Source organism: Lampris incognitus, chromosome 6, assembly GCF_029633865.1.
Source record: "Lampris incognitus isolate fLamInc1 chromosome 6, fLamInc1.hap2, whole genome shotgun sequence".
NCBI lineage: Eukaryota > Metazoa > Chordata > Actinopteri > Lampriformes > Lampridae > Lampris > Lampris incognitus.
Window position 1 is genome coordinate 68,641,491 of NC_079216.1, and position 25,092 is coordinate 68,666,582.

At 48.1% G+C, this 25,092-nt stretch overlaps 1 protein-coding gene across 2 annotated transcripts in view; it reads right to left on the reverse strand.

Annotated features, from left to right (window-relative positions):
• Positions 1-2,708: 2,708 nt before the first annotated feature.
• The window catches only part of plekhg7 (pleckstrin homology domain containing, family G (with RhoGef domain) member 7), a 31,141-nt gene continuing 8,757 nt past the window's right edge, over positions 2,709-25,092 (reverse strand). The window contains exons 7-17 of one of the 2 annotated variants that reach the window (XM_056282169.1): positions 22,784-22,933; positions 22,471-22,566; positions 18,439-18,540; positions 14,083-14,196; positions 13,492-13,666; positions 6,301-6,416; positions 5,827-5,914; positions 4,348-4,427; positions 4,036-4,189; positions 3,751-3,848; positions 2,709-2,949 (exon numbers count right to left, since the gene is read on the reverse strand). In XM_056282169.1, coding sequence (XP_056138144.1) covers positions 2,839-2,949; positions 3,751-3,848; positions 4,036-4,189; positions 4,348-4,427; positions 5,827-5,914; positions 6,301-6,416; positions 13,492-13,666; positions 14,083-14,196; positions 18,439-18,540; positions 22,471-22,566; positions 22,784-22,933 — 1,284 coding nt within the window. In that variant the 3' untranslated portion in view covers positions 2,709-2,838. The remainder of the gene's footprint in view (positions 2,950-3,750; positions 3,849-4,035; positions 4,190-4,347; positions 4,428-5,826; positions 5,915-6,300; positions 6,417-13,491; positions 13,667-14,082; positions 14,197-18,438; positions 18,541-22,470; positions 22,567-22,783; positions 22,934-25,092) is intronic. The other variant, XM_056282170.1, reaches the window with a different exon arrangement.

Consider the following 25,092-nt stretch of genomic DNA (forward strand, 5'->3'; position numbering starts at 1 on the left):
GGACGTGTGTACAGTAACTGGATGTGTGTACAGTAGCTGGATGTGTGTACAGTAGCTGGATGTTTGTACAGTAGCTGGATGTGTGTACAGTAGGATGGACGTGTGTACAGTAGCTGGACGTGTGTACAGTAACTGGACGTGTGTACAGTAGCTGGATGTGTGTACAGTAACTGGATGTTTGTACAGTAGCTGGATGTGTGTGCAGTAGGATGGATGTGTGTACAGTAGGATGGCTGTGTGTACAGTAGCTGGACGTGTGTACAGTAGCTGGACGTGTGTACAGTAGCTGGACGTGTGTACAGTAACTGGATGTTTGTACAGTAGCTGGATGTGTGTGCAGTAGGATGGATGTGTGTACAGTAGGATGGCTGTGTGTACAGTAGCTGGACGTGTGTACAGTAGCTGGCCGTGTGTACAGTAGCTGGATGTTTGTACAGTAGCTGGATGTGTGTGCAGTAGGATGGATGTGTGTACAGTAGGATGGCTGTGTGTACAGTAGCTGGATGTGTGTGCAGTAGGATGGATGTGTGTACAGTAGGATGGCTGTGTGTACAGTAGCTGGACGTGTGTGCAGTAACTGGACGTGTGTACAGTAGCTGGATGTGTGTACAGTAGCTGGATGTGTGTACAGTAGCTGGACGTGTGTACAGTAGCTGGATGTGTGTGCAGTAGGATGGATGTGTGTACAGTAGGATGGCTGTGTGTACAGTAGCTGGACGTGTGTACAGTAGCTGGACGTGTGTACAGTAGCTGGACGTGTGTGCAGTAGGATGGCTGTGTGTGCGGTAGGATGGCTGTGTGTACAGTAGCTGGACGTGTGCAGTAGCTGGACGTGTGTACAGTAGGATGGACGTGTGTACAGTAGGATGGCTGTGTGTACAGTAGGATGGCTGTGTGTACAGTAGCTGGACGTGTGTACAGTAGCTGGACGTGTGTACAGTAGCTGGATGTGTGTGCAGTAGGATGGATGTGTGTACAGTAGGATGGCTGTGTGTACAGTAGCTGGATGTGTGTACAGTAGCTGGACGTGTGTACAGTAGCTGGATGTGTGTGCAGTAGGATGGATGTGTGTGCAGTAGGATGGCTGTGTGTACAGTAGCTGGACGTGTGTACAGTAGCTGGACGTGTGTACAGTAGCTGGATGTGTGTGCAGTAGGATGGATGTGTGTGCAGTAGGATGGCTGTGTGTACAGTAGCTGGATGTGTGTACAGTAGGATGGCTGTGTGTACAGTAGCTGGATGTGTGTACAGTAGCTGGACGTGTGTACAGTAGCTGGATGTGTGTGCAGTAGGATGGCTGTGTGTGCGGTAGGATGGATGTGTGTACAGTAGGATGGATGTGTGTACAGTAGGATGGCTGTGTGTACAGTAGCTGGACGTGTGTACAGTAGCTGGATGTGTGTGCAGTAGGATGGATGTGTGTGCAGTAGGATGGCTGTGTGTACAGTAGCTGGATGTGTGTACAGTAGCTGGACGTGTGTACAGTAGCTGGATGTGTGTGCAGTAGGATGGCTGTGTGTGCGGTAGGATGGCTGTGTTGTCCGTCTACATTTCCTCTGTTGGATGCTTGAAACCTCCTCTGTATCTCACATTGGTTGGGGATGCCAATGCTGATTTTGAAGTAGGGGGGTTACCAGAGGCTCACGACAACCTGTGTGGTGTGTAAGGAAGACTTGTAAAAATGCATCTCTTTGTTTTGTGTATGCTTGTCAGCTTATCTCATACTGGTTACCAGCTTGCGTGCAATCGTCCAAGGACTGGAGTTTGCTGTATAACCTTCAGTCAAACGACAGACCGTGCAGGTTTCTAGTATTTTGCACGGGCGTGGCGTCCGGAGGGCCTTGCGCTCGTCACGCTAGCTTGTTAAGCCCGTAGGCTCTCTACAGGGATGTCCATCTGTCCAAGACACTTTTTGGACACCCGGTTGCATTGATTTATGTCTACCTCAGATTGGCACAGAAAAGGCACTATTTCCAAAGCCTGGATATCAGCAGTATTTCCTCCCTGCTGCCTTTGATAATGCACTTGACTAATTCATGCATTTCCACGGTCCCTGCAGCGTAGAGAAGCACCTTATTTGTACGCAGGGCTCATCCACGCAGCCCTGGAGTCCCTGCCACAGACACAGGACCACTGACTTCATACCCGCTTCAGCATTTTTTTAACCTTAAGGTTGACATCCGGGTGTATTTAATTGCTCATTAGCACTACGGCTATTACTTATTCCTGTAAAAATGTTTGAAATGACAAGTGACTAGAAAAAGCTGCAGCGGCAGCAGCGTGTACATACGTTTGTCAGTGTCGGACTGGTTTCACAGACCAGCGCTGTAGACCTACACTGACTTGTGGCTTGTTTAGCGTTGATGTCAGTTGTCATGCATGATGAATGGACTGGCTTGTGGCTCACACACGTTCGATGCTTTGTCCAAACATGTTTGGTGGTTCGTGAGTGTGCCTTAGGCCGATGTCTTGTTGTCCTGCTCCCTGTCGCCAGCGAGAGGACCTTCACTGCATCACAGCATCCTCAGTCAGCGACCACCTGAACTATAAGGAGTTGTTAGAAGTGTACTATGGTAAATGCATCATTTGCTTTTCTAATTCTCCATTATGACTAAAAGTAAATAAAACTTGTTTCTATTTTCCATGGGGTGTCCACAGTACCTGCGATGCTAAACACTGTCCCACACACAATAACACAAAAACACGAGCCACCATTTATTGGAGCCTGTTCCAGCGATATACTTTTCAAGGTAAACATGTTACAAAGGTACTTTATTGCAGTACAGTAATGTACAGACTTCCGGGGAGCGTGGGAGTGCATTCAGTAGGTCAAATGGCTCATATCTGGGAGGACTCCAGCCACAGGGAGGCGCTCTTGACTCGCGGCTGCTGGGAGTCCAGCTTCAGCAGTGCGGTCATGGCGCCCTCTATCTTTGACATCCACACTTTCTGCAGAATAAAGAAGGGGGGGGGGTATAAGGAGAAGAACTGGCTCAGGCTTATGAACCAGATGGGCAACTTGCTGATTTTGCATGAACAACGTGGATGTACTGGGTAACGCTGGCCATTCTTTTTAGTTCCTCTTTGTATGAGGCAACCGTATCTTCTGAAGAGACTAATGAGTGAATACGTGAATATGATAAGGAGTGGATAAGATCCAGTTTATGGTTTCACAACACAGCAGTCTATTGTCTTTCACCAACCTGGCCACATCTACAGAAAAACCGAATTGGACCAACAACATTTTTAACGCAGCTGAAGTCCCGTGTGCGTGTGTGCCAGGTTCTAGGGAAGATCCATTTTGTGGCTGGGAAGGTATAACCATAACTTTACTTGTAAATCAGCTGGACACACAAATGGAAAATTAATGTAGAAATGAAATCAAAATCCAGGCTGAATACCAATAAGCTTGTATACTGTCAGTAATTAACTCGGTAAAGCTGACGCCAGTCTTGTGGAATGAGGGATAAACATTTACTTTGAACCTCTGTGCACATCATCCAGATGGGAGAGGCATGTGGACATCATCCAGATGGGAGAGGCTTTTAGATATGAAAAACACAGCTCTGAGCACGTTCATGGGACAGATTCCGGTTGGGCAAACAATTATGCAATCAGGGCGATCTCCTCGTCCCTGACAGCCGTTATCAGACATGGCCTGTGGCTGAATGCCTGCGTGAAGAAGTTGGCATGACCTTTGAGACTTCTCATGCAGCTTAACTGAATCCATTCAGGCTTTGACAGACATACCTTAGCCGACTCGGACGGCGCCTGCAGGATGAATGCAGCGATGCACTGCTGGTAGCGGTTCTGGTGCATGAGAATGAACGAGTGAGGCAGCCCCGACGCTGGAAGCAAAGGATCAAATAAAGCATCGGTTTATATGAAGAAACAAGTCCATCATATTTGCCTTGCTACGTTTTCTTCCCACAGCCTGTCCGTTCACGACATTTGATTATCAAATCATGGACCCCTCTAAGTCATCGCAGCATCTCACCCGAAACTTCCTGATAACGCTACGCCCCTGTCACCTACTTGAGGCGTTGAGCTGGTCGATGTTCTTGAGCTGCAGTCGGTCCAGAGAGACGGGCTGATCCATGACTGTGAAGGTGCTGCCCTCCTTCAGCAGCTGATCCAGCTCCATGTTCTGTGGCGACCTCAGAGGATTCTGCTCTGGTCCAATGGACCGCTACAGGACGCAGGGGAGCATGGTAGCCCAGGGCAGACAGAGAGGAAGATATTAAGTCTTGTATGGGAAACCAGCTAAAAGCCTGTTGTGGAGCTAGCACCATCTGTGTCCTGCACTGGCCCATAGGTGCAAGACTAGAAGAACATGCTGTGCTGTACCTTTTTGCTCCTCTTCATCTTTGTCAACAGGAGGAATTCGTCAAACAAGAACACATACACGTCGATTAGCTTCGTGTTCTCTGGTGGCAGACACAAAGCGGCTTTAGGAGACTTGGAAATCTCAGACTGTCAGACTCAACGTCATAAACCTTGTGTGCTGGTGCAGTGGTTTCATTTGACTTGTATAAATATGCAGAGATGGGACAAAGACACTGATTTTCAGGTAACAAGTAAGTTTCAAGTCTTGACATTGAAGCCTGAGTCAAGACCCAAGTAAAGATGGTCGAGTCTGAAGTCAAGTCCCAAGTTACGCTGACCAGGATGAATCACGCCAAAAGTCCTTAACTTAATTTTCTGAGTCATAAAATTCTTAATGTGTTTGTAATTTATAAATGTATTTCTGATTTTTCCCTTTTTCTCCCAATTTAGTGGCCAATCGATCCCTATTTTAGTTCAAACCCCACCCTCGTACTGCATGCGTTCACCAACCGCGTCTCTCCGGCCGGCAGTCTGGAAGGAGTCGCCTTGTCACGGAAGTGACAAGGCGACTCCTTCCGTGACAAGGCGACTCCTTCCGTGACAAGGCGACTCCTTCCGTGACAAGGCGACTCCTTCCGTGACAAGGCGACTCCTTCCGTGACAAGGCGACTCCAGGCCGAACCACTGCTTTTTCCCCCCACACACACACACACACACACACACACACAGATGCAGTCGTGTGATGAACACCAGCCGACTCCGCCCCCCTCCTGAAGACGGCGTTGCCAATGACTGCTGCTTCATCGAGTCCGGCCATAGTCGGATCTGACGAGACCGGGGCGAACCCCGGTCCCCAGTGGGCAACTGCATCGACACAAAGCCCATGCTTAGACCGCTACACCACCGCAGACCCCTAGTTCTTAATGTGTTTTGGATCAAATTAAATTTCATTTAATTTCCCTAATCCATCAAAACTGTGTGTGTGTGGGTTTCCTCCGGGGGCTCCGGTTTCCTCCCACAGTCCAAACACATGTAGGTCAGGTGACTCGGCTGTACTACAAGTCCCTGGGTGTGAATGTGTGTGTGATGTGTGCGCTCTGTGATGGACTGGCGGTGTGTCCAGGGTGGCTCCTTGCTCGCCACCCAGTGGCTCCTGGGATAGGCTCCAGCATCCCACGACCTGAATTCAGATAAGCGGCTTGGATAATGGATGGGTGGAATTTTTATTGCAATTTCAAATTTATGATGGAGCACTTTCTCTCATCTGATTGGCTGCAGCCATGTGCTGCCATAGCAGCAAGGGGGTGGGGGGTGGGGGTGGGGCTGTAACTTGACTTGTTTCGCTTTACTTCTGTTGGATGAAAGTGGGATTAGGACAAGTCATTTAGTAACATATCTGAAGTCAAGAATCGCAGTCTGAAGTCACCAAATTTACGACTCGAGTCGGGTCCCAGTGACGAGTCCACAGCTGTGATGATACCTGTTCTGGCTGGCACCAACCTGCGAGCACGAGTCTCCCCTCCTGCAGGAGACTTCTATGAGAGATGAGGTTCTCCAGGGTGACCGCCTTCAGCAGGTGTTTCAGATTCTGAACATGAAATGCAGAAGTGAATGGTCAGACCCGGGTCAGAAAGAGCTCTGCAGGGTAGGACAGGTGCACTGGCTTCAACCACTGTGACCTCTGACACCGACAGACGAAACCGAGTAAACACGTAGGTCAAGTCAGATGTGCTGAAATGTGGCGCATCTCTTCCGTGAGAGCTGCGTCATGCGTTTCACTTCACGTCGCAGCTCAGTGACTGTGTCATGTTGTCTGCACACAAACAATGGGTCGTGAAGATGTGGAGCAAATCTGCTGCACGCTGCCCACCACACACAAAATCCATCATCTTTCATTCTGTCTGTCTTTGTCTCTCATGCAATCCACATACGCAAAGCACAAACACACACACACACATGCACGCACGCACAAACCTCAGGGATAAAGGCGCGCTTGTCTCTCTCCCACACAGGCAGCCACACCAGGGCATCTCTCAACTGTTTCACCTTCTGGTAGTTGTCCAGCCACTTGACCTTCCCCTCCAAATCACCTGCACACACAGGAGACACAGGAGACACAGGAGACACAGACAAGAGCTGCAGCTCATTCATCTTTAAACGCTTTCTACCGGAGATGTCTCCCTTAAACTCAGGGCAGAATGCCCAAACTGCCCTGATGAAACATGGCTGCCAATTTAAGAACGAGTCTGGGTTTCCAGGTCGTGTAGCAGTTTATTCCCTTGCCTACCAGCACAAGGATCGCCGGTTCGAATCCCCGTGTTACCTCCGGCTTGGTCGGGCATCCCTACAGACACAATTGGCCGTGTCTGTGGGTGGGAAGCCGGATGTGGGTATGTGTCCTGGTTGCTGCACTAGCGCCTCCTGATCGGTCAGGGGATCTGTTCAGGGGGGAGGGGGGACTGGGGGGAGTAGCGTGATCCTCCCACGTGCTACGTCCCCCTGGTGAAACTCCTCACTGTCAGGTGAAAGGAAGCGGCTGGTGACTCCACATGTATGGGAGGAGGCATGTGGTAGTCTGCAGCCCTCCCCGGACCAGCAGAGGAGGTGGAGCAGAGACCGGGACGGCTCGGAAGAGAGGTGGAGCAGAGACCGGGGCGGCTCGGAAGAGTGGTGGAGCAGAGACAGGGGCGGCTTGGAAGAGAGGTGGAGCAGAGACCGGGGCGGCTCGGAAGAGTGGTGGAGCAGAGACAGGGGCGGCTCGGAAGAGAGGTGGAGCAGAGACAAGGGCGGCTCGGAAGAGTGGTGGAGCAGAGACCAGGGCGGCTCGGAAGAGTGGTGGAGCAGAGACCGGGGCGGCTCGGAAGAGTGGTGGAGCAGAGACAGGGGCGGCTTGGAAGAGAGGTGGAGCAGAGACAAGGACGGCTCGGAAGAGTGGTGGAGCAGAGACCGGGGCGGCTCGGAAGAGTGGTGGAGCAGAGACAGGGGCGGCTCGGAAGAGAGGTGGAGCAGAGACAGGGGCGGCTCGGAAGAGAGGTGGAGCAGAGACAAGGGCGGCTCGGAAGAGTGGTGGAGCAGAGAACGGGGCGGCTCGGAAGAGTGGTGGAGCAGAGACCGGGGCGGCTCGGAAGAGAGGTGGAGCAGAGACAGGGGCGGCTCGGAAGAGAGGTGGAGCAGAGACAAGGGCGGCTCGGAAGAGTGGTGGAGCAGAGAACGGGGCGGCTCGGAAGAGAGGTGGAGCAGAGACCGGGGCGGCTCGGAAGAGAGGTGGAGCAGAGACAGGGGCGGCTCGGAAGAGAGGTGGAGCAGAGACAAGGGCGGCTCGGAAGAGTGGTGGAGCAGAGAACGGGGCGGCTCGGAAGAGTGGTGGAGCAGAGACAGGGGCGGCTCGGAAGAGAGGTGGAGCAGAGACAGGGGCGGCTCGGAAGAGAGGTGGAGCAGAGACCGGGACGGCTCGGAAGAGAGGTGGAGCAGAGACAGGGGCGGCTCGGGAGAGAGGTGGAGCAGAGAACGGGGCGGCTCGGAAGAGAGGTGGAGCAGAGACAGGGGCGGCTCGGAAGAGTGGTGGAGCAGAGACAGGGGCGGCTTGGAAGAGAGGTGGAGCAGAGACCGGGGCGGCTCGGAAGAGTGGTGGAGCAGAGACAGGGGCGGCTCGGAAGAGAGGTGGAGCAGAGACAAGGGCGGCTCGGAAGAGTGGTGGAGCAGAGAACGGGGCGGCTCGGAAGAGTGGTGGAGCAGAGACAGGGGCGGCTCGGAAGAGAGGTGGAGCAGAGACAGGGGCGGCTCGGAAGAGAGGTGGAGCAGAGACAAGGGCGGCTCGGAAGAGTGGTGGAGCAGAGACCGGGACGGCTCGGAAGAGAGGTGGAGCAGAGAACGGGGCGGCTCGGAAGAGTGGTGGAGCAGAGACAGGGGCGGCTCGGAAGAGAGGTGGAGCAGAGACAGGGGCGGCTCGGAAGAGAGGTGGAGCAGAGACAGGGGCGGCTCGGAAGAGAGGTGGAGCAGAGACAGGGGCGGCTCGGAAGAGAGGTGGAGCAGAGACCGGGACGGCTCGGAAGAGAGGTGGAGCAGAGACAGGGGCGGCTCGGAAGAGAGGTGGAGCAGAGAACGGGGCGGCTCGGAAGAGAGGTGGAGCAGAGACAGGGGCGGCTCGGAAGAGTGGTGGAGCAGAGACAGGGGCGGCTCGGAAGAGAGGTGGAGCAGAGACCGGGGCGGCTCGGAAGAGTGGTGGAGCAGAGACAGGGGCGGCTCGGAAGAGAGGTGGAGCAGAGACCGGGACGGCTCGGAAGAGAGGTGGAGCAGAGACAGGGGCGGCTCGGAAGAGAGGTGGAGCAGAGACCGGGACGGCTCGGAAGAGAGGTGGAGCAGAGACAGGGGCGGCTCGGAAGAGAGGTGGAGCAGAGAACGGGGCGGCTCGGAAGAGAGGTGGAGCAGAGACAGGGGCGGCTCGGAAGAGAGGTGGAGCAGAGACCGGGACGGCTCGGAAGAGAGGTGGAGCAGAGACAAGGGCGGCTCGGAAGAGTGGTGGAGCAGAGACCGGGATGACTCGGAAGAGTGGGGTAATTGGTTGGGTACAACTGGGGAGAAAAAAGGCGGGGGGGGCCAAAAAAAAACAACTCCAGACTGCTGGGAGAGTACTCTGTTAATACACACATTCTGAGTTTTAATATGGCACCGATGTGTAAGTTGCTTGTGAGCATTCACTGCTCCACTGAAGTAATACCTGAAGTAACACCTGAAGTAATACCTGGAGTAACACCTGAAGTAATACCTGGAGTAACACCTGAAGTAATACCTGAAGTAACACCTGAAGTAACACCAGTAGTAATACCTGAAGTAACACCCGAAGTAATACCTGAAGTAACACCTGAAGTAATACCTAAAGTTACACCTGAAGTAACACCTGAAGTAATATCTGAAGTAACACCTGAAGTAATACCTGAAGTAACACCTGAAGTAACACCTGAAGTAATAACTAAAGTAACACCTGAAGTAATACCTGAAGTAATACCCAAAGAAACACCTGAAGTAATAACTAAAGTAACACCTGAAGTAATACCTGAAGTAACACCTGAAGTAATGCCTGAAGTAACACCTGAAGTAACACCTGAAGAAACACCTGAAGTTACACCTGAAGTTACACCTGAAGTAATACCTGAAGTAACACCTGAAGTAACACCATAAGTAACACCTGAAGTAATACCCGAAGAAACACCTGAAGTAATAACTAAAGTAACACCTGAAGTAACACCTGAATGCCTGAAGTAATACCTGAAGAAACACCTGAAGTAATACCTGAAGTAACACCTGAAGTAATAACTAAAGTAACACCTGAAGTAATACCCGAAGAAACACCTGAAGAAACACCTGAAGTAACACCTGAAGTAATACCCGAAGAAACACCTGAAGCAATAACTAAAGTAACACCTGAAGTAATAACTAAAGTAACACCTGAAGTAATACCCGAAGAAACACCTGAAGTAATACCTGAAGTAACACCTGAAGTAATACCTGAAGTAACACCAGTAGTAACACCTGAAGTAATACCTGAAGTAATAACTAAAGTAACACATAAAGTAACACCTGAAGTAACACCAGTAGTAATACCTGAAGTAACAGCAGAAGTAATACCTGAAGAAACACCTGAAGAAACACCTGAAGTTACACCTGAAGTAACACCAGAAGTAATACCTGAAGTAACACCTGAAGTAATGCCCGAAGTAACACCTGAAGTAATACCTGAAGTAACACCTGAACACCAGAAGTAATGTATCTGAAGTAATGCCTGAAGTAACACCAGAAGTAATATATCTGAAGTAATACCTGAAGTAACACCAGAAGTAATATACCTGAAGTAACACCTGAAGAAACACCTGAAGTAGTACCTGAAGTAACACCTGAACACCAGAAGTAATGTATCTGAAGTAATACCTGAAGTAACACCTGAAGTAATACCTGAAGTAACACCTGAACACCAGAAGTAATGTATCTGAAGTAATACCTGAAGTAACACCAGAAGTAATATACCTGAAGTAACACCTGAAGAAACACCTGAAGTAGTACCTGAAGTTACACCTGAAGTAACACCTGAAGTAACAACTAAAGTAACACCTGAAGTAACACCTGAAGTAATACCCGAAGAAACACCTGAAGCAATAACTAAAGTAACACCTGAAGTAATAACTAAAGTAACACCTGAAGTAATACCCGAAGAAACACCTGAAGTAATACCTGAAGTAACACCTGAAGTAATACCTGAAGTAACACCAGTAGTAACACCTGAAGTAATACCTGAAGTAATAACTAAAGTAACACATAAAGTAACACCTGAAGTAACACCAGTAGTAATACCTGAAGTAACAGCAGAAGTAATACCTGAAGAAACACCTGAAGAAACACCTGAAGTTACACCTGAAGTAACACCAGAAGTAATACCTGAAGTAACACCTGAAGTAATGCCCGAAGTAACACCTGAAGTAATACCTGAAGTAACACCTGAACACCAGAAGTAATGTATCTGAAGTAATGCCTGAAGTAACACCAGAAGTAATGTATCTGAAGTAATACCTGAAGTAACACCAGAAGTAATATACCTGAAGTAACACCTGAAGAAACACCTGAAGTAGTACCTGAAGTTACACCTGAAGTAACACCTGAAGTAACAACTAAAGTAACACCTGAAGTAACACCTGAAGTAACACCTGAAGTAATACCCGAAGAAACACCTGAAGAAACACCTGAAGTAACACCTGAAGTAATACCCGAAGAAACACTTGAAGCAATAACTAAAGTAACACCTGAAGTAATAACTAAAGTAACACCTGAAGAAACACCTGAAGTAACACCAGTAGTAACACCTGAAGTAATACCTGAAGTAATAACTAAAGTAACACATAAAGTAACACCTGAAGTAACACCAGTAGTAATACCTGAAGAAACACCTGAAGTAACACCTGAAGTAACACCCGAAGAAACACCTGAAGCAATAACTAAAGTAACACCTGAAGTAATAACTAAAGTAACACCCGAAGAAACACCTGAAGTATTACCTGAAGTAACACCTGAAGTAACACCTGAAGTAACACCAGAAGTAATACCTGAAGTAACACCAGAAGTAATAGCTGAAGTAACACCAGTAGTAATACCTGAAGTAACACCTGAAGTAATATAGCCACATTGACATGAACTATTCAAATGAGAGGTGGTTGCGGGCCCTCGTGAGTGACAGCGGCGTTTCATGTAGTAATACATCACATGTGACCTCATGTGGCCTCAGCGGATCCCGGTTTAGTGTTGCTGTCTGTAAAACACGGGTGTGATGTTTTATCAGGACTGCTCATCTTTTATGGTAACTCTCCTCCCACACCCATGGGACATTGGCCTTTTTTATCCTGTATGGACCGTGCTAACAATACCCCCCCACCCCCCCACCCCACCCCCCCGCCTATTCTAGCACCAACTCCCTGCGCAACCGTCAAAATGTCCGCCACACCCTTTAATGGTTATGGGAAAGAACATTATCAGAGATTTGGGTGGTCAGACTGGTTCGCTGCCTGGAATTACACCTCCAATAAAAACGCAGGCTGCTGCACGGCTGCTGCACGGCTGCTGCATATTTCCCACAGGTGTGCTAGTTACAGAGTAAACCGTCACGACCAGGCCACCGCACCGGCACGCCGTGAGGACGAAATGATCAGGGCCCCTGGCTGAAGGCCATGAAGCATGTGGCCTGTTCGCTGTGAACTGGGCTGGTACCCCCTCACCGCTACTGACGGCGGCCTCGCTTGGTTGGCGTACAAATCCTCATCATGAAAAGCTGCTGAAACGCGAGACAGCTCTTGAGGTATCTGTAAACCGCATGCTGCCAACGTGCCGTTTTGGCACCGTCGGGGTTCAAATCCCCTGAAGGACACTGCCGGGTCTTCTGTCACTTGGAAGACGGTGGAGCGTGTCCCTCGTCAGGCGGCAGCCGAGGAGACCCGGTCGTACCGCCGAGCCACGGGGCGAGTACGGCGCCAGTCGCTCGCTTGTGTATCAGTAACAGTCCTCTGCTGAGGAACTGCTGAATACTGGGCCAGCAACAGACACTTCCCCATGCTGCTGTCAGTCACAGTGTGTGACCACCCTCAGTAAACCGCCGCTGTAGGTTGCATAACTGACACGCAAATCAGGTCAATACAGACACACGCCATGTAGCGAGCAACACACCCTCAGCTGTGGCGAGAACGACACTACTGCAGGTTCTCACACGTGCTGGAATGTGAGGAAGACAACGCTGGTACTTACAAATACTATTACTGCGTCCGGGTAGCGTGGGGGTCTATTACGTTGCCTACCAACACGGGGCTCGCCAGTTCGAATCCCCGTGTTACCTCCCGCTTCGGGTGTCCCTAAAGACACAAGCTAGATGTGGGTATGTGTCCTGGTCACTGTAATAGCGCCTCCTCTGGTCGGTCGGGGTGCCCGTTCAGGGGGGAGGGGAATTGGGGGGAATAGTGTGACCCTCCCACGCGCTACGTCCCCCTGGTGAAACTCCTCACTGTCAGGTGAAAAGAAGCAGCTGGTGACTCCACATGTATAGGAGACATGTGGTAGTCTGCAGCCCTCCCCGGATCAGCAGAGGGGGTGTAGTAGAGACCGGGATGGATCAGCAGAGAGGGTGGAGCAGTGACCGGGACGGATCAGCAGAGGGGGTGGAGCAGTGACCGGGATGGATCAGCAGAGGGGGTGGAGCAGAGACTGGGAGGGATCAGCAGAGGGGGTGTAGTAGAGACCGGGATGGATCAGAAGAGAGGGTGGAGCAGAGACCAGGACGGATCAGCAGAGGGGGTGGAGCAGTGACCGGGACGGATCAGCAGAGGGGGTGGAGCAGAGACTGGGAGGGATCAGCAGAGGGGGTGGAGCAGTAACCGGGACGGATCAGCAGAGGGGGTGGAGCAGTGACCGGGACGGATCAGCAGAGGGGGTGGAGCAGTGACCGGGATGGATCAGAAGAGAGGGTGGAGCAGAGACTGGGATGGATCAGCAGAGGGGGTGGAGCAGTGACCGGGAGGGATCAGCAGAGGGGGTGGAGCAGTGACCGGGAGGGATCAGCAGAGGGGGGTAATTGGCCAAGCACAGTTGGGGAGAAAAAGGGGAGCAGGAAATAAAAAAGAAATAATATTAACTCACATATGGAAGTGTCAACGTGCTCCGCTAGAACTTGGAGCGCGGCTTCCTCCTCCTCTGTCCAGCACCTCTTCCTTATGTTCCTCAGCAGGAGCGGGTAGCGGGTCAGCCTCTGCAGGGGGGCCACCAGAAGGTCCCGAAGCTGCAACCTGCGACACTGTTCGTTCCTCTCACACCACTGAGCGATGGATGGGGAGAGAAGGAGAGAATGACAGAGGGCGACAGAGAGTTGGTAGGAAAACAGAATTGGGGGCTTGTCAAAGCAGTGGGAGGAGGAGATAGTGGAGGTGGAGGTGGAGGTGGACATGGGGAATTGGGCGGGAGAAAAAAAAGATCTCAGAGCCGCAAAAACACTAAACACAAAACAAAAAAACCCCAGTAGACAAAATTGTGAGTGACAGAGAAAGTTGCACAACAGCAGAAGATACGGAGCCACATTCCGGTCTCTGGTGAGCCGTGGTGACGGCGAACCAGTCACGGCTGTTCAGCCAGCGACACAGCTGTTTCCCACTTCCTGCCTGGTGTCAAAGTACACAGCGTCCTTGCCTCTGCCGACTAACAGACAAATAACCTACGCAGCGAGTCCTGCCATACCTTCACATAGGAGCCAAAGTCCTGTCTGTGCTTCAGCGAGTCCAGGTACACGAGTGCCGTGGAGTAGTTGAGGCAGTACTTCTGCAGACACTGGCAGATGCTGTCACCAAACGCCTGCAAACAGACAGCAGACTGATAGTCCACACACGGGGAACAGACAGCAGACTGATAGTCCACATACAGGGAACAGACAGCAGACTGATAGTCCACACACAGGGAACAGACAGCAGACTGATAGTCCACACACGGGGAACAGACAGCAGACTGATAGTCCACACACAGGGAACAGACAGCAGACTGATAGTCCACACACAGGGAACAGACAGCAGACTGATAGTCCACACACAGGGAACAGACAGCAGACTGATAGTCCACACACAGGGAACAGACAGCAGACTGATAGTCCACACACGGGGAACAGAGAGCAGACTGATAGTCCACACACGGGGAACAGACAGCAGACTGATAGTCCACACATGGGGAACAGACAGCAGACTGATAGTCCACACACGGGGAACAGAGAGCAGACTGATAGTCCACACATGGGGAACAGACAGCAGACTGATAGTCCACACACAGGGAACAGACAGCAGACTGATAGTCCACACACGGGGAACAGACAGCAGACTGATAGTCCACACACGGGGAACAGACAGCAGACTGATAGTCCACACATGGGGAACAGACAGCAGACTGATAGTCCACACATGGGGAACAGACAGCAGACTGATAGTCCACACACGGGGAACAGACAGCAGACTGATAGTCCACACATGGGGAACAGACAGCAGACTGATAGTCCACACATGGGGAACAGACAGCAGACTGATAGTCCACACACAGGGAACAGACAGCAGACTGATAGTCCACACACAGGGAACAGAGAGCAGACTGATAGTCCACACACAGGGAACAGACAGCAGACTGATAGTCCACACATGGGGAACAGACAGCAGACTGATAGTCCACACACAGGGAACAGACAGCAGACTGATAGTCCACACACAGGGAACAGAGAGCAGACTGATAGTCCACACACAGGGAACAGACAGCAGACTGATAGTCCACACACAGGGAACAGACAGCAGACTGATAGTCCACACATGGGGAACAGACAGCAGACTGATAGTCCACACACAGGGAACAGAGAGCAGACTGATAGTCCACACATGGGGAACAGACAGCAGACTGATAGTCCACACACAGGGAACAGACAGCAGACTGATAGTCCACACACAGGGAACAGACAGCAGACTGATAGTCCACACATGGGGAACAGACAGCAGACTGATAGTCCACACACAGGGAACAGACAGCAGACTGATAGTCCACACACGGGGAACAGACAGCAGACTGATAGTCCACACATGGGGAACAGACAGCAGACTGATAGTCCACACATGGGGAACAGACAGCAGACTGATAGTCCACACACAGGGAACAGACAGCAGACTGATAGTCCACACACGGGGAACAGACAGCAGACTGATAGTCCACACATGGGGAACAGACAGCAGACTGATAGTCCACACATGGGGAACAGACAGCAGACTGATAGTCCACACACAGGGAACAGAGAGCAGACTGATAGTCCACACATGGGGAACAGACAGCAGACTGATAGTCCACACATGGGGAACAGACAGCAGACTGATAGTCCACACACGGGGAACAGACAGCAGACTGATAGTCCACACATGGGGAACAGACAGCAGACTGATAGTCCACACATGGGGAACAGACAGCAGACTGATAGTCCACACACAGGGAACAGACAGCAGACTGATAGTCCACACACAGGGAACAGAGAGCAGACTGATAGTCCACACATGGGGAACAGACAGCAGACTGATAGTCCAAACACAGGGAACAGACAGCAGACTGATAGTCCACACACAGGGAACAGACAGCAGACTGATAGTCCACACACGGGGAACAGACAGCAGACTGATAGTCCACACATGGGGAACAGACAGCAGACTGATAGTCCACACACAGGGAACAGACAGCAGACTGATAGTCCACACACAGGGAACAGACAGCAGACTGATAGTCCACACATGGGGAACAGACAGCAGACTGATAGTCCACACACGGGGAACAGACAGCAGACTGATAGTCCACACACAGGGAACAGACAGCAGACTGATAGTCCACACACAGGGAACAGATATACACCTCAGTGTATATCTCAGTGTACACACTCAGTATATGATTAAGATGAATCAGTGTATACCTCAGTGTATACCTGTGTACACCTCAGTGTATACCTCAGTATACACCTTAGAGTATACCTCAGTATAGGATTAAAATGAACCAGTGTATACCTCAGTATACACCTCAGTGTATACCGCAGTATAGGATTAAAATGAATCAGTGTATACCTCAGTATACGCCTTAGTGTATACCTCAGTATATGATTAAAATGAACCAGTGTATACCTCAGTATACACCTTAGTGTATACCTCAGTATATGATTAAAATGAACCAGTGTATACCTCAGTATACACCTCAGTGTATACCTCAGTATATGATTAAAATGAATCAGTGTATACCTCAGTGTATACTTGAGTGTATACCTCAGAATATGATTAAAATGAATCAGTGTATACCTCAGTGTATACCTCAGTATATAATTAAAATGAATCAGTGTATACCTCAGTGTATACCTCAGTATATGATTAAAATGAATCAGTGTATACCTCAGTGTATACCTCAGTATATGATTAAAATGAATCAGTGTATACCTCAGTGTATACCTCAGTATATAATTAAAATGAATCAGTGTATACCTCAGTGTATACCTCAGTATATAATTAAAATGAATCAGTGTATACCTCAGTGTATACCTCAGTATATAATTAAAATGAATCAGTGTCTACCTCAGTGTATACCTCAGTATATAATTAAAATGAATCAGTGTATACCTCAGTGTATACCTCAGTATATAATTAAAATGAATCAGTGTCTACCTCAGTGTATACCTCAGTATATAATTAAAATGAATCAGTGTATACCTCAGTGTATACCTCAGTATATGATTAAAATGAATCAGTGTATACCTCAGTGTATACCTCAGTATATGATTAAAATGAATCAGTGTATACCTCAGTGTATACCTCAGTATATAATTAAAATGAATCAGTGTATACCTCAGTGTACACCTCAGTATATGATTAAAATGAATCAGTGTATACCTCAGTGTATACCTCAGTATATAATTAAAATGAATCAGTGTATACCTCAGTGTATACCTCAGTATATGATTAAAATGAATCAGTGTATGGCCCTCACCAAACTGACTTTATTGAGCAGCAGCAAATTATCAACAAGTCCAAGTTGTGCTACTGTTATAAGAAAGGAGCAACAGCAAATAGTTGCTAAGTTAATAATAAGCTAAATTAATGGGGAAAAAACTCATTATGCTTAAAAATTAAGCTGAGTTAATAAAAAAAGACACAATGTGCTTAAAAAGTACATTATCACTATTCCCCAATTGCACCCAACCAATTACCCCACTCTTCCAAACCACCCCGGTCTCTGCTCCACCCCGTGCTTATCCGGGCAGGGCTGCAGACTACCACATGCCTCCTCCAATACATGTGGAGTCACCAGCCGCTTCTTTTCACCTGACAGTGAGGAGTTTCACTAGGGGGACATAGCACGCAGGAGGATCACGCTATTCCCCCCAGTTCCCCCTCCCCCCCGAACAGGTGCCCCAACCGACCAGAGGAGGCGCTAGTGCAGCAACCAGGACACATACCCACTTCTGGCTTCCCACCCATAGACACAGCCAATTGTGTCTGTAGGGTCGCCCGACCAAGCCGGAGGTAACACGGGGATTTGAACCGGCGATCCCCGTGTTGGTAGGCTACTGAATAGACTGCTACGCTACCCAGACGCCCCTCAGATTAATGAATGTTGACACAAAGTGCTGTTAAGACTGGTATCCATCATACAGATCATCTCCTAACATTCAGTAGACAGCCGGCTGTACCCTAAATATTTGTCAGTATTGGTACACAACCACAGTGATACACAAACACAGTAATACTACCATCAGTGTGCAGCACTGCTACTGACAGGATTCATATTCTGAGCTTATGGAAATCTATGACTGCTCCTTACAGTGTATCACCATTAAATAAAGTCCTCCAGCTTGCTGTTGTTTGTTGTTGTGGGCCATGTGTGGGACTGCAGCGGGGAGACTGCAGTGTTGTTTCACAGGGCGATCTGGGTGATTCACTCTCTCAACTCTACTGTGTACTGAGCCAAACTCATTCCCTGCAATGCATGCACAGAACCCAGGAAAGACTTGGCCGCGTGTGTGTGTTTTTAGGCGTCCGTTAACCTTGCCTTGCTCAGGAGTTCCAGCAGGGGAGGGCCGCCATCTTCTGCAGGACTGTCCAAAGTGCCCTTGATCACACGTAGAAGGTTGTTCAGGAAGGCAAAGCTCACCTAAACACAACACATTAAGTTTGGCGTTACCATCTCTTTAACACTATCAACAACCTCACTTGTGGTACTGTACCGATGAGTGTAGCAGCGACAGAAACCATGCTACATGTGAAGCTGCAGCCTAGTTACTCCATGATGAGTGTAGCAGCAACAGAAACCATGCTACATGTGAAGCTGCAGCCTAGTTACTCCATGATGAGTGTAGCAGCAACAGAAACCATGCTACATGTGAGGATGCAGCCAAGTTACTCCATGATGAGTGTAGAGGCGACAGAAACCATGCTACATGTGAGGATGCAGCCAAGTTACTCCATGATGAGTGTAGAGGCGACAGAAACCATGCTACATGTGAAGCTGCAGCCTAGTTACTCCATGATGAGTGTAGCGGCGACAGAAACCATGCTACATGTGAAGCTGCAGCCTAGTTACTCCATGATGAGTGTTGAGGCGACAGAAACCATGCTACATGTGAAGCTGCAGCCAAGTTACTCCATGATGAGTGTAGCAGCAACAGAAACCATGCTACATGTGAAGCTGCAGCCAAGTTACTCCATGATGAGTGTAGAGGCGACAGAAACCATGCTACATGTGAAGCTGCAGCCTAGTTACTCCATGATGAGTGTAGAGGCGACAGAAACCCTGCTACATGTGAAGCTGCAGCCTAGTTACTCCATGATGAGTGTAGAGGCGACAGAAACCATGCTACATGTGAGGCTGCAGCCTAGTTACTCCATGATGAGTGTAGAGGCGACAGAAACCATGCTACATGTGAAGCTGCAGCCAAGTTACTCCATGATGAGTGTAGAGGCGACAGAAACCATGCTACATGTGAAGCTGCAGCCAAGTTACTCCATGATGAGTGTAGAGGCGACAGAAACCATGCTACATGTGAAGCTGCAGCCAAGTTACTCCATGATGAGTGTAGAGGCGACAGAAACCATGCTACATGTGAAGCTGCAGCCAAGTTACTCCATGATGAGTGTAGAGGCGACAGAAACCATGCTACATGTGAAGCTGCAGCCTAGTTACTCCATGATGAGTTTAGAGGCGACAGAAACCATGCTACATGTGAAGCTGCAGCCAAGTTACTCCATGATGAGTGTAGAGGCGACAGAAACCATGCTACATGTGAAGCTGCAGCCTAGTTACTCCATGATGAGTGTAGAGGCGACAGAAACCATGCTACATGTGAAGCTGCAGCCTAGTTACTCCATGATGAGTGTAGAGGCGACAGAAACCATGCTACATGTGAAGCTGCAGCCTAGTTACTCCATGATGAGTGTAGAGGCGACAGAAACCATGCTACATGTGAAGCTGCAGCCAAGTTACTCCATGATGAGTGTAGAGGCGACAGAAACCATGCTACATGTGAAGCTGCAGCCAAGTTACTCCATGATGAGTGTAGAGGCGACAGAAACCATGCTACATGTGAAGCTGCAGCCAAGTTACTCCATAATGAGTGTAGAGGCGACAGAAACCATGCTACATGTGAAGCTGCAGCCAAGTTACTCCATGATGAGTGTAGAGGCGACAGAAACCATGCTACATGTGAAGCTGCAGCCTAGTTACTCCATGATGAGTGTAGAGGCGACAGAAACCATGCTACATGTGAAGCTGCAGCCAAGTTACTCCATGATGAGTGTAGAGGCGACAGAAACCATGCTACATGTGAAGCTGCAGCCAAGTTACTCCATGATGAGTGTAGCAGCAACAGAAACCCTGCTACATGTGAAGCTGCAGCCTAGTTACTCCATGATGAGTGTAGAGGCGACAGAAACCATGCTACATGTGAAGCTGTAGCCTAGTTACTCCATGATGAGTGTAGCAGCAACAGAAACCCTGCTACATGTGAAGCTGCAGCCTAGTTACTCCATGATGAGTGTAGAGGCGACAGAAACCATGCTACATGTGAAGCTGCAGCCTAGTTACTCCATGATGAGTGTAGAGGCGACAGAAACCATGCTACATGTGAAGCTGCAGCCTAGTTACTCCATGATGAGTGTAGAGGCGACAGAAACCATACTACATGTGAAGCTGTAGCCTAGTTACTCCATGATGAGTGTAGCAGCAACAGAAACCATACTACATGTGAAGCTGCAGCCTAGTTACTCCATGATGAGTGTAGAGGCGACAGAAACCCTGCTGTATGTGAAGCTGCAGCCTAGTTACTCCATGATGAGTGTAGAGGCGACAGAAACCATGCTACATGTGAGGCTGCAGCCTAGTTACTCCATGATGAGTGTAGAGGCGACAGAAACCCTGCTGCATGTGAAGCTGCAGCCTAGTTACTCCATGATGAGTGTAGAGGCGACAGAAACCCTGCTACATGTGAAGCTGTAGCCTAGTTACTCCATGATGAGTGTAGAGGCGACAGAAACCCTGCTACATGTGAAGCTGCAGCCTAGTTACTCCATGATGAGTGTAGAGGCGACAGAAACCATGCTACATGTGAGGCTGCAGCCTAGTTACTCCATGATGAGTGTAGAGGCGACAGAAACCCTGCTACATGTGAAGCTGTAGCCTAGTTACTCCATGATGAGTGTAGAGGCGACAGAAACCCTGCTGCATGTGAAGCTGCAGCCTAGTTACTCCATGATGAGTGTAGAGGCGACAGAAACCCTGCTACATGTGAAGCTGCAGCCTAGTTACTCCATGATGAGTGTAGAGGCGACAGAAACCATGCTACATGTGAAGCTGTAGCCTAGTTACTCCATGATGAGTGTAGAGGCGACAGAAACCCTGCTACATGTGAAGCTGCAGCCTAGTTACTCCATGATGAGTGTAGAGGCGACAGAAACCATGCTACATGTGAAGCTGTAGCCTAGTTACTCCATGATGAGTGTAGAGGCGACAGAAACCCTGCTACATGTGAGGCTGCAGCCTAGTTACTCCATGATGAGTGTAGAGGCGACAGAAACCCTGCTACATGTGAAGCTGCAGCCTAGTTACTCAATGATGAGTGTAGAGGCGACAGAAACCATACTACATGTGAAGCTGCAGCCAAGTTACTCCATGATGAGTGTAGAGGCGACAGAAACCCTGCTACATGTGAAGCTGCAGCCAAGTTACTCCAAGATGAGTGTAGAGGCGACAGAAACCCTGCTACATGTGAAGCTGCAGCCTAGTTACTCCATGATGAGTGTAGAGGCGACAGAAACCATGCTACATGTGAAGCTGCAGCCTAGTTACTCCATGATGAGTGTAGAGGCGACAGAAACCATGCTACATGTGAAGCTGCAGCCAAGTTACTCCATGATGAGTGTAGAGGCGACAGAAACCATGCTACATGTGAGGCTGCAGCCTAGTTACTCCATGTCGGTGGTACAGACTAGTAGTAATACTGTCATAATGATCCTAGCATTTTATCATTGTGGTAGTATTGCCAAACTGTCGCCTTGTGCCTTCTGGTCTGCTGAATCATGTCAGTGAGGGAGGACATGCACATCATTACTACAGCCCTCCCTTACGCCACAAAAAACAACTAGTATACAAATACGGTTTATGCCATTACTGGTACACATCACACATCTGTTATCACCCAGCACCGGTTCTCAGCTTCGGTCCTCAGGATCCCCCAGAAACTTCTGGCTTTCTATTCTCCCTGCTAGTTCATTATGCTCACCGGCTAGTCTGAAAACTGCCACACTCGATGGCTGAAATACTCCCCCCAGCAGAATAGCACCGGCCGCCCTATGCCGGCGCTACACAATCAAAGACCAACAAATGACCCTTTTTCCAGGATCCAGCACATTCCCCATTTGTGTCTTTGCAACTAATGTGCACACACATGATTATAATGCCATATGAGTTTACAAGCCACGTAGGCCGACGTGCTGTCCTGTCGTCACACATGTTTAAGTACGTGTTTAAATATGCGTTTAAATATGCGTTTAAATATGCGTTTAAATATGCATTGAAACGAAGCCTCACCATGCAGAGCTCGCCAAGGTTAGCAAACAGCCTCCAGGACTCCACGTCACACAAGCAGTTCCTCGTCTGCAGGTTACTGAGTGTGGTCAGAAACACCTGAGTGCCACACAAAAGGCAGAAAGAGAAAGGAGGTCTTTGTCATTCTTTGTGTTACATTTCAAATCTGCTCTTGTAACGGACCAGAACATTAAAATGTCTTTTAAAAGTACCGTTTCTGCAGGGTGGACAACACAAAGCAGCAGGTGTTAGGTTGGAGCTGAGTTGGCCTAAGTGTGTGTGTGTGTGTGTGTTATGAGGCTTAACAAAGAGTCACCTCTTTGAGAACCATGATCTGATCCAGGAAGTAAACACACTCGCTGCTGAAGAGTTCCCAGATAGCCTCCTGTCTCTTGTAGTGCTTGGGGTCAGAGCCCGGGTTCAGGTGTGAGGACCGGTCCCCCAGAAACTCCACCACAGAGCAGTCCTGGGATGAGAAGATCAACAATTAAAATGACAAACACAGAGGATATTCTCTTTGCAGCAAGACTAGGTTACTTCTGAAAATGTATTTGTCTGATATACGTAGATCATTTTCCTTGGTAGAGATGCAAAGATCATACCAGAATATCCTCAAACACTCTATAAGAATATGATTATATCATTATTGTTATTATTAACAATCATTATACTTATATAGTGCTTTTTTAGGCACCCAAACTCTAAATAAATAAATAATAAAAACCCAAAATAATGTCAGTGGTTGGCCCGAGAAGTTAAAGCTGAAAAGTCTTCATCATGCCAAACCTGCAAACGCTTTACACACCTCCCCGTCACTTTTCAATTATTTTTGCCATTTGGCAAAAATTCAAAAACAGACGCATGTTTTTTTTCCCCATCATACGTTACTGCCCAAACGTAGACGGCTCACATGAGACGTTACTATAATGTAACGTAATGAGACGTTACCGCTACGTAATGACACGTTACTGTAATGTAATGTAATGAGACATTACTGTAATATAATAAGACGTTACTGTAATGTAATGAGACGTTACTGTAATATAATAAGACGTTACTGTAATGTAATGAGACGTTACTGTAATGTAATGTAATGAGATGTTACTGTTACGTAATGAGACGTTACTGTAATGTAATGAGACGTTACTGTAATGTAATGTAATGAGACGTTACTGTTACGTAATGACACGTTACTGTAATGTAATGTAATGAGACGTTACTGTAATGTAATGTAATGAGACTGTAATGTAATGTCATGTCATGTAGTGAGATGTTACTGTTATGTAATGTAATGAGAGTGTAATGTAATGTAATGAGAGGTTACTGTCATGTAATGTAATGAGACTGTAATGTAATGTAATGAGAGGTTACTGTAATGTAATGTAATGAGATGTTACTGTTACGTAATGAGACGTTACTGTAATGTAATGAGACGTTACTGTAATATAATAAGACGTTACTGTAATGTAATGAGACGTTACTGTAATGTAATGTAATGAGATGTTACTGTTACGTAATGAGACGTTACTGTAATGTAATGAGACGTTACTGTAATGTAATGTAATGAGACGTTACTGTTACGTAATGACACGTTACTGTAATGTAATGTAATGAGACGTTACTGTAATGTAATGTAATGAGACTGTAATGTAATGTCATGTCATGTAGTGAGATGTTACTGTTATGTAATGTAATGAGAGTGTAATGTAATGTAATGAGAGGTTACTGTCATGTAATGTAATGAGACTGTAATGTAATGTAATGAGAGGTTACTGTAATGTAATGTAATGAGACTGTAATGTAATGTAATGAGAGGTTACTGTAATGTAATGTAATGAGAGTGTAATGTAATGTAATGAGACGTTACTGTAATGTCATGTCATGTAGTGAGATGTTACTGTCATGTAATGTAATGTAATGAGAGTGTAATGTAATGTAATGAGACGTTACTGTAATGTCATGTCATGTAGTGAGATGTTACTGTCATGTAATGTAATGTAATGAGAGGTTACTGTCATGTAATGTAATGAGACTGTAATGTAATGTAATGAGAGGTTACTGTAATGTAATGTAATGAGATGTTACTGTTACGTAATGAGACGTTACTGTAATGTAATGAGACGTTACTGTAATGTAATGTAATGAGACGTTACTGTTACGTAATGACACGTTACTGTAATGTAATGTAATGAGACGTTACTGTAATGTCATGTAATGAGACGTTACTGTAATGCCATGTCATGTAGTGAGATGTTACTGTTATGTAATGTAATGAGAGTGTAATGTAATGTAATGAGACGTTACTGTAATGTCATGTCATGTAGTGAGATGTTACTGTCATGTAATGTAATGTAATGAGAGGTTACTGTCATGTAATGTAATGAGACTGTAATGTAATGTCATGTCATGTAGTGAGATGTTACTGTCATATAATGTAATGTAATGAGAGGTTACTGTCATGTAATGTAATGAGACTGTAATGTAATGTCATGTCATGTCATGTAGTGAGATGTTACTGTCATGTAATGTAACGAGACTGTAATGTAATGTAATGAGACGTTACTGTAATGTCATGTCATGTAGTGAGATGTTACTGTCATGTAATGTAATGAGAGGTTCCTGTCA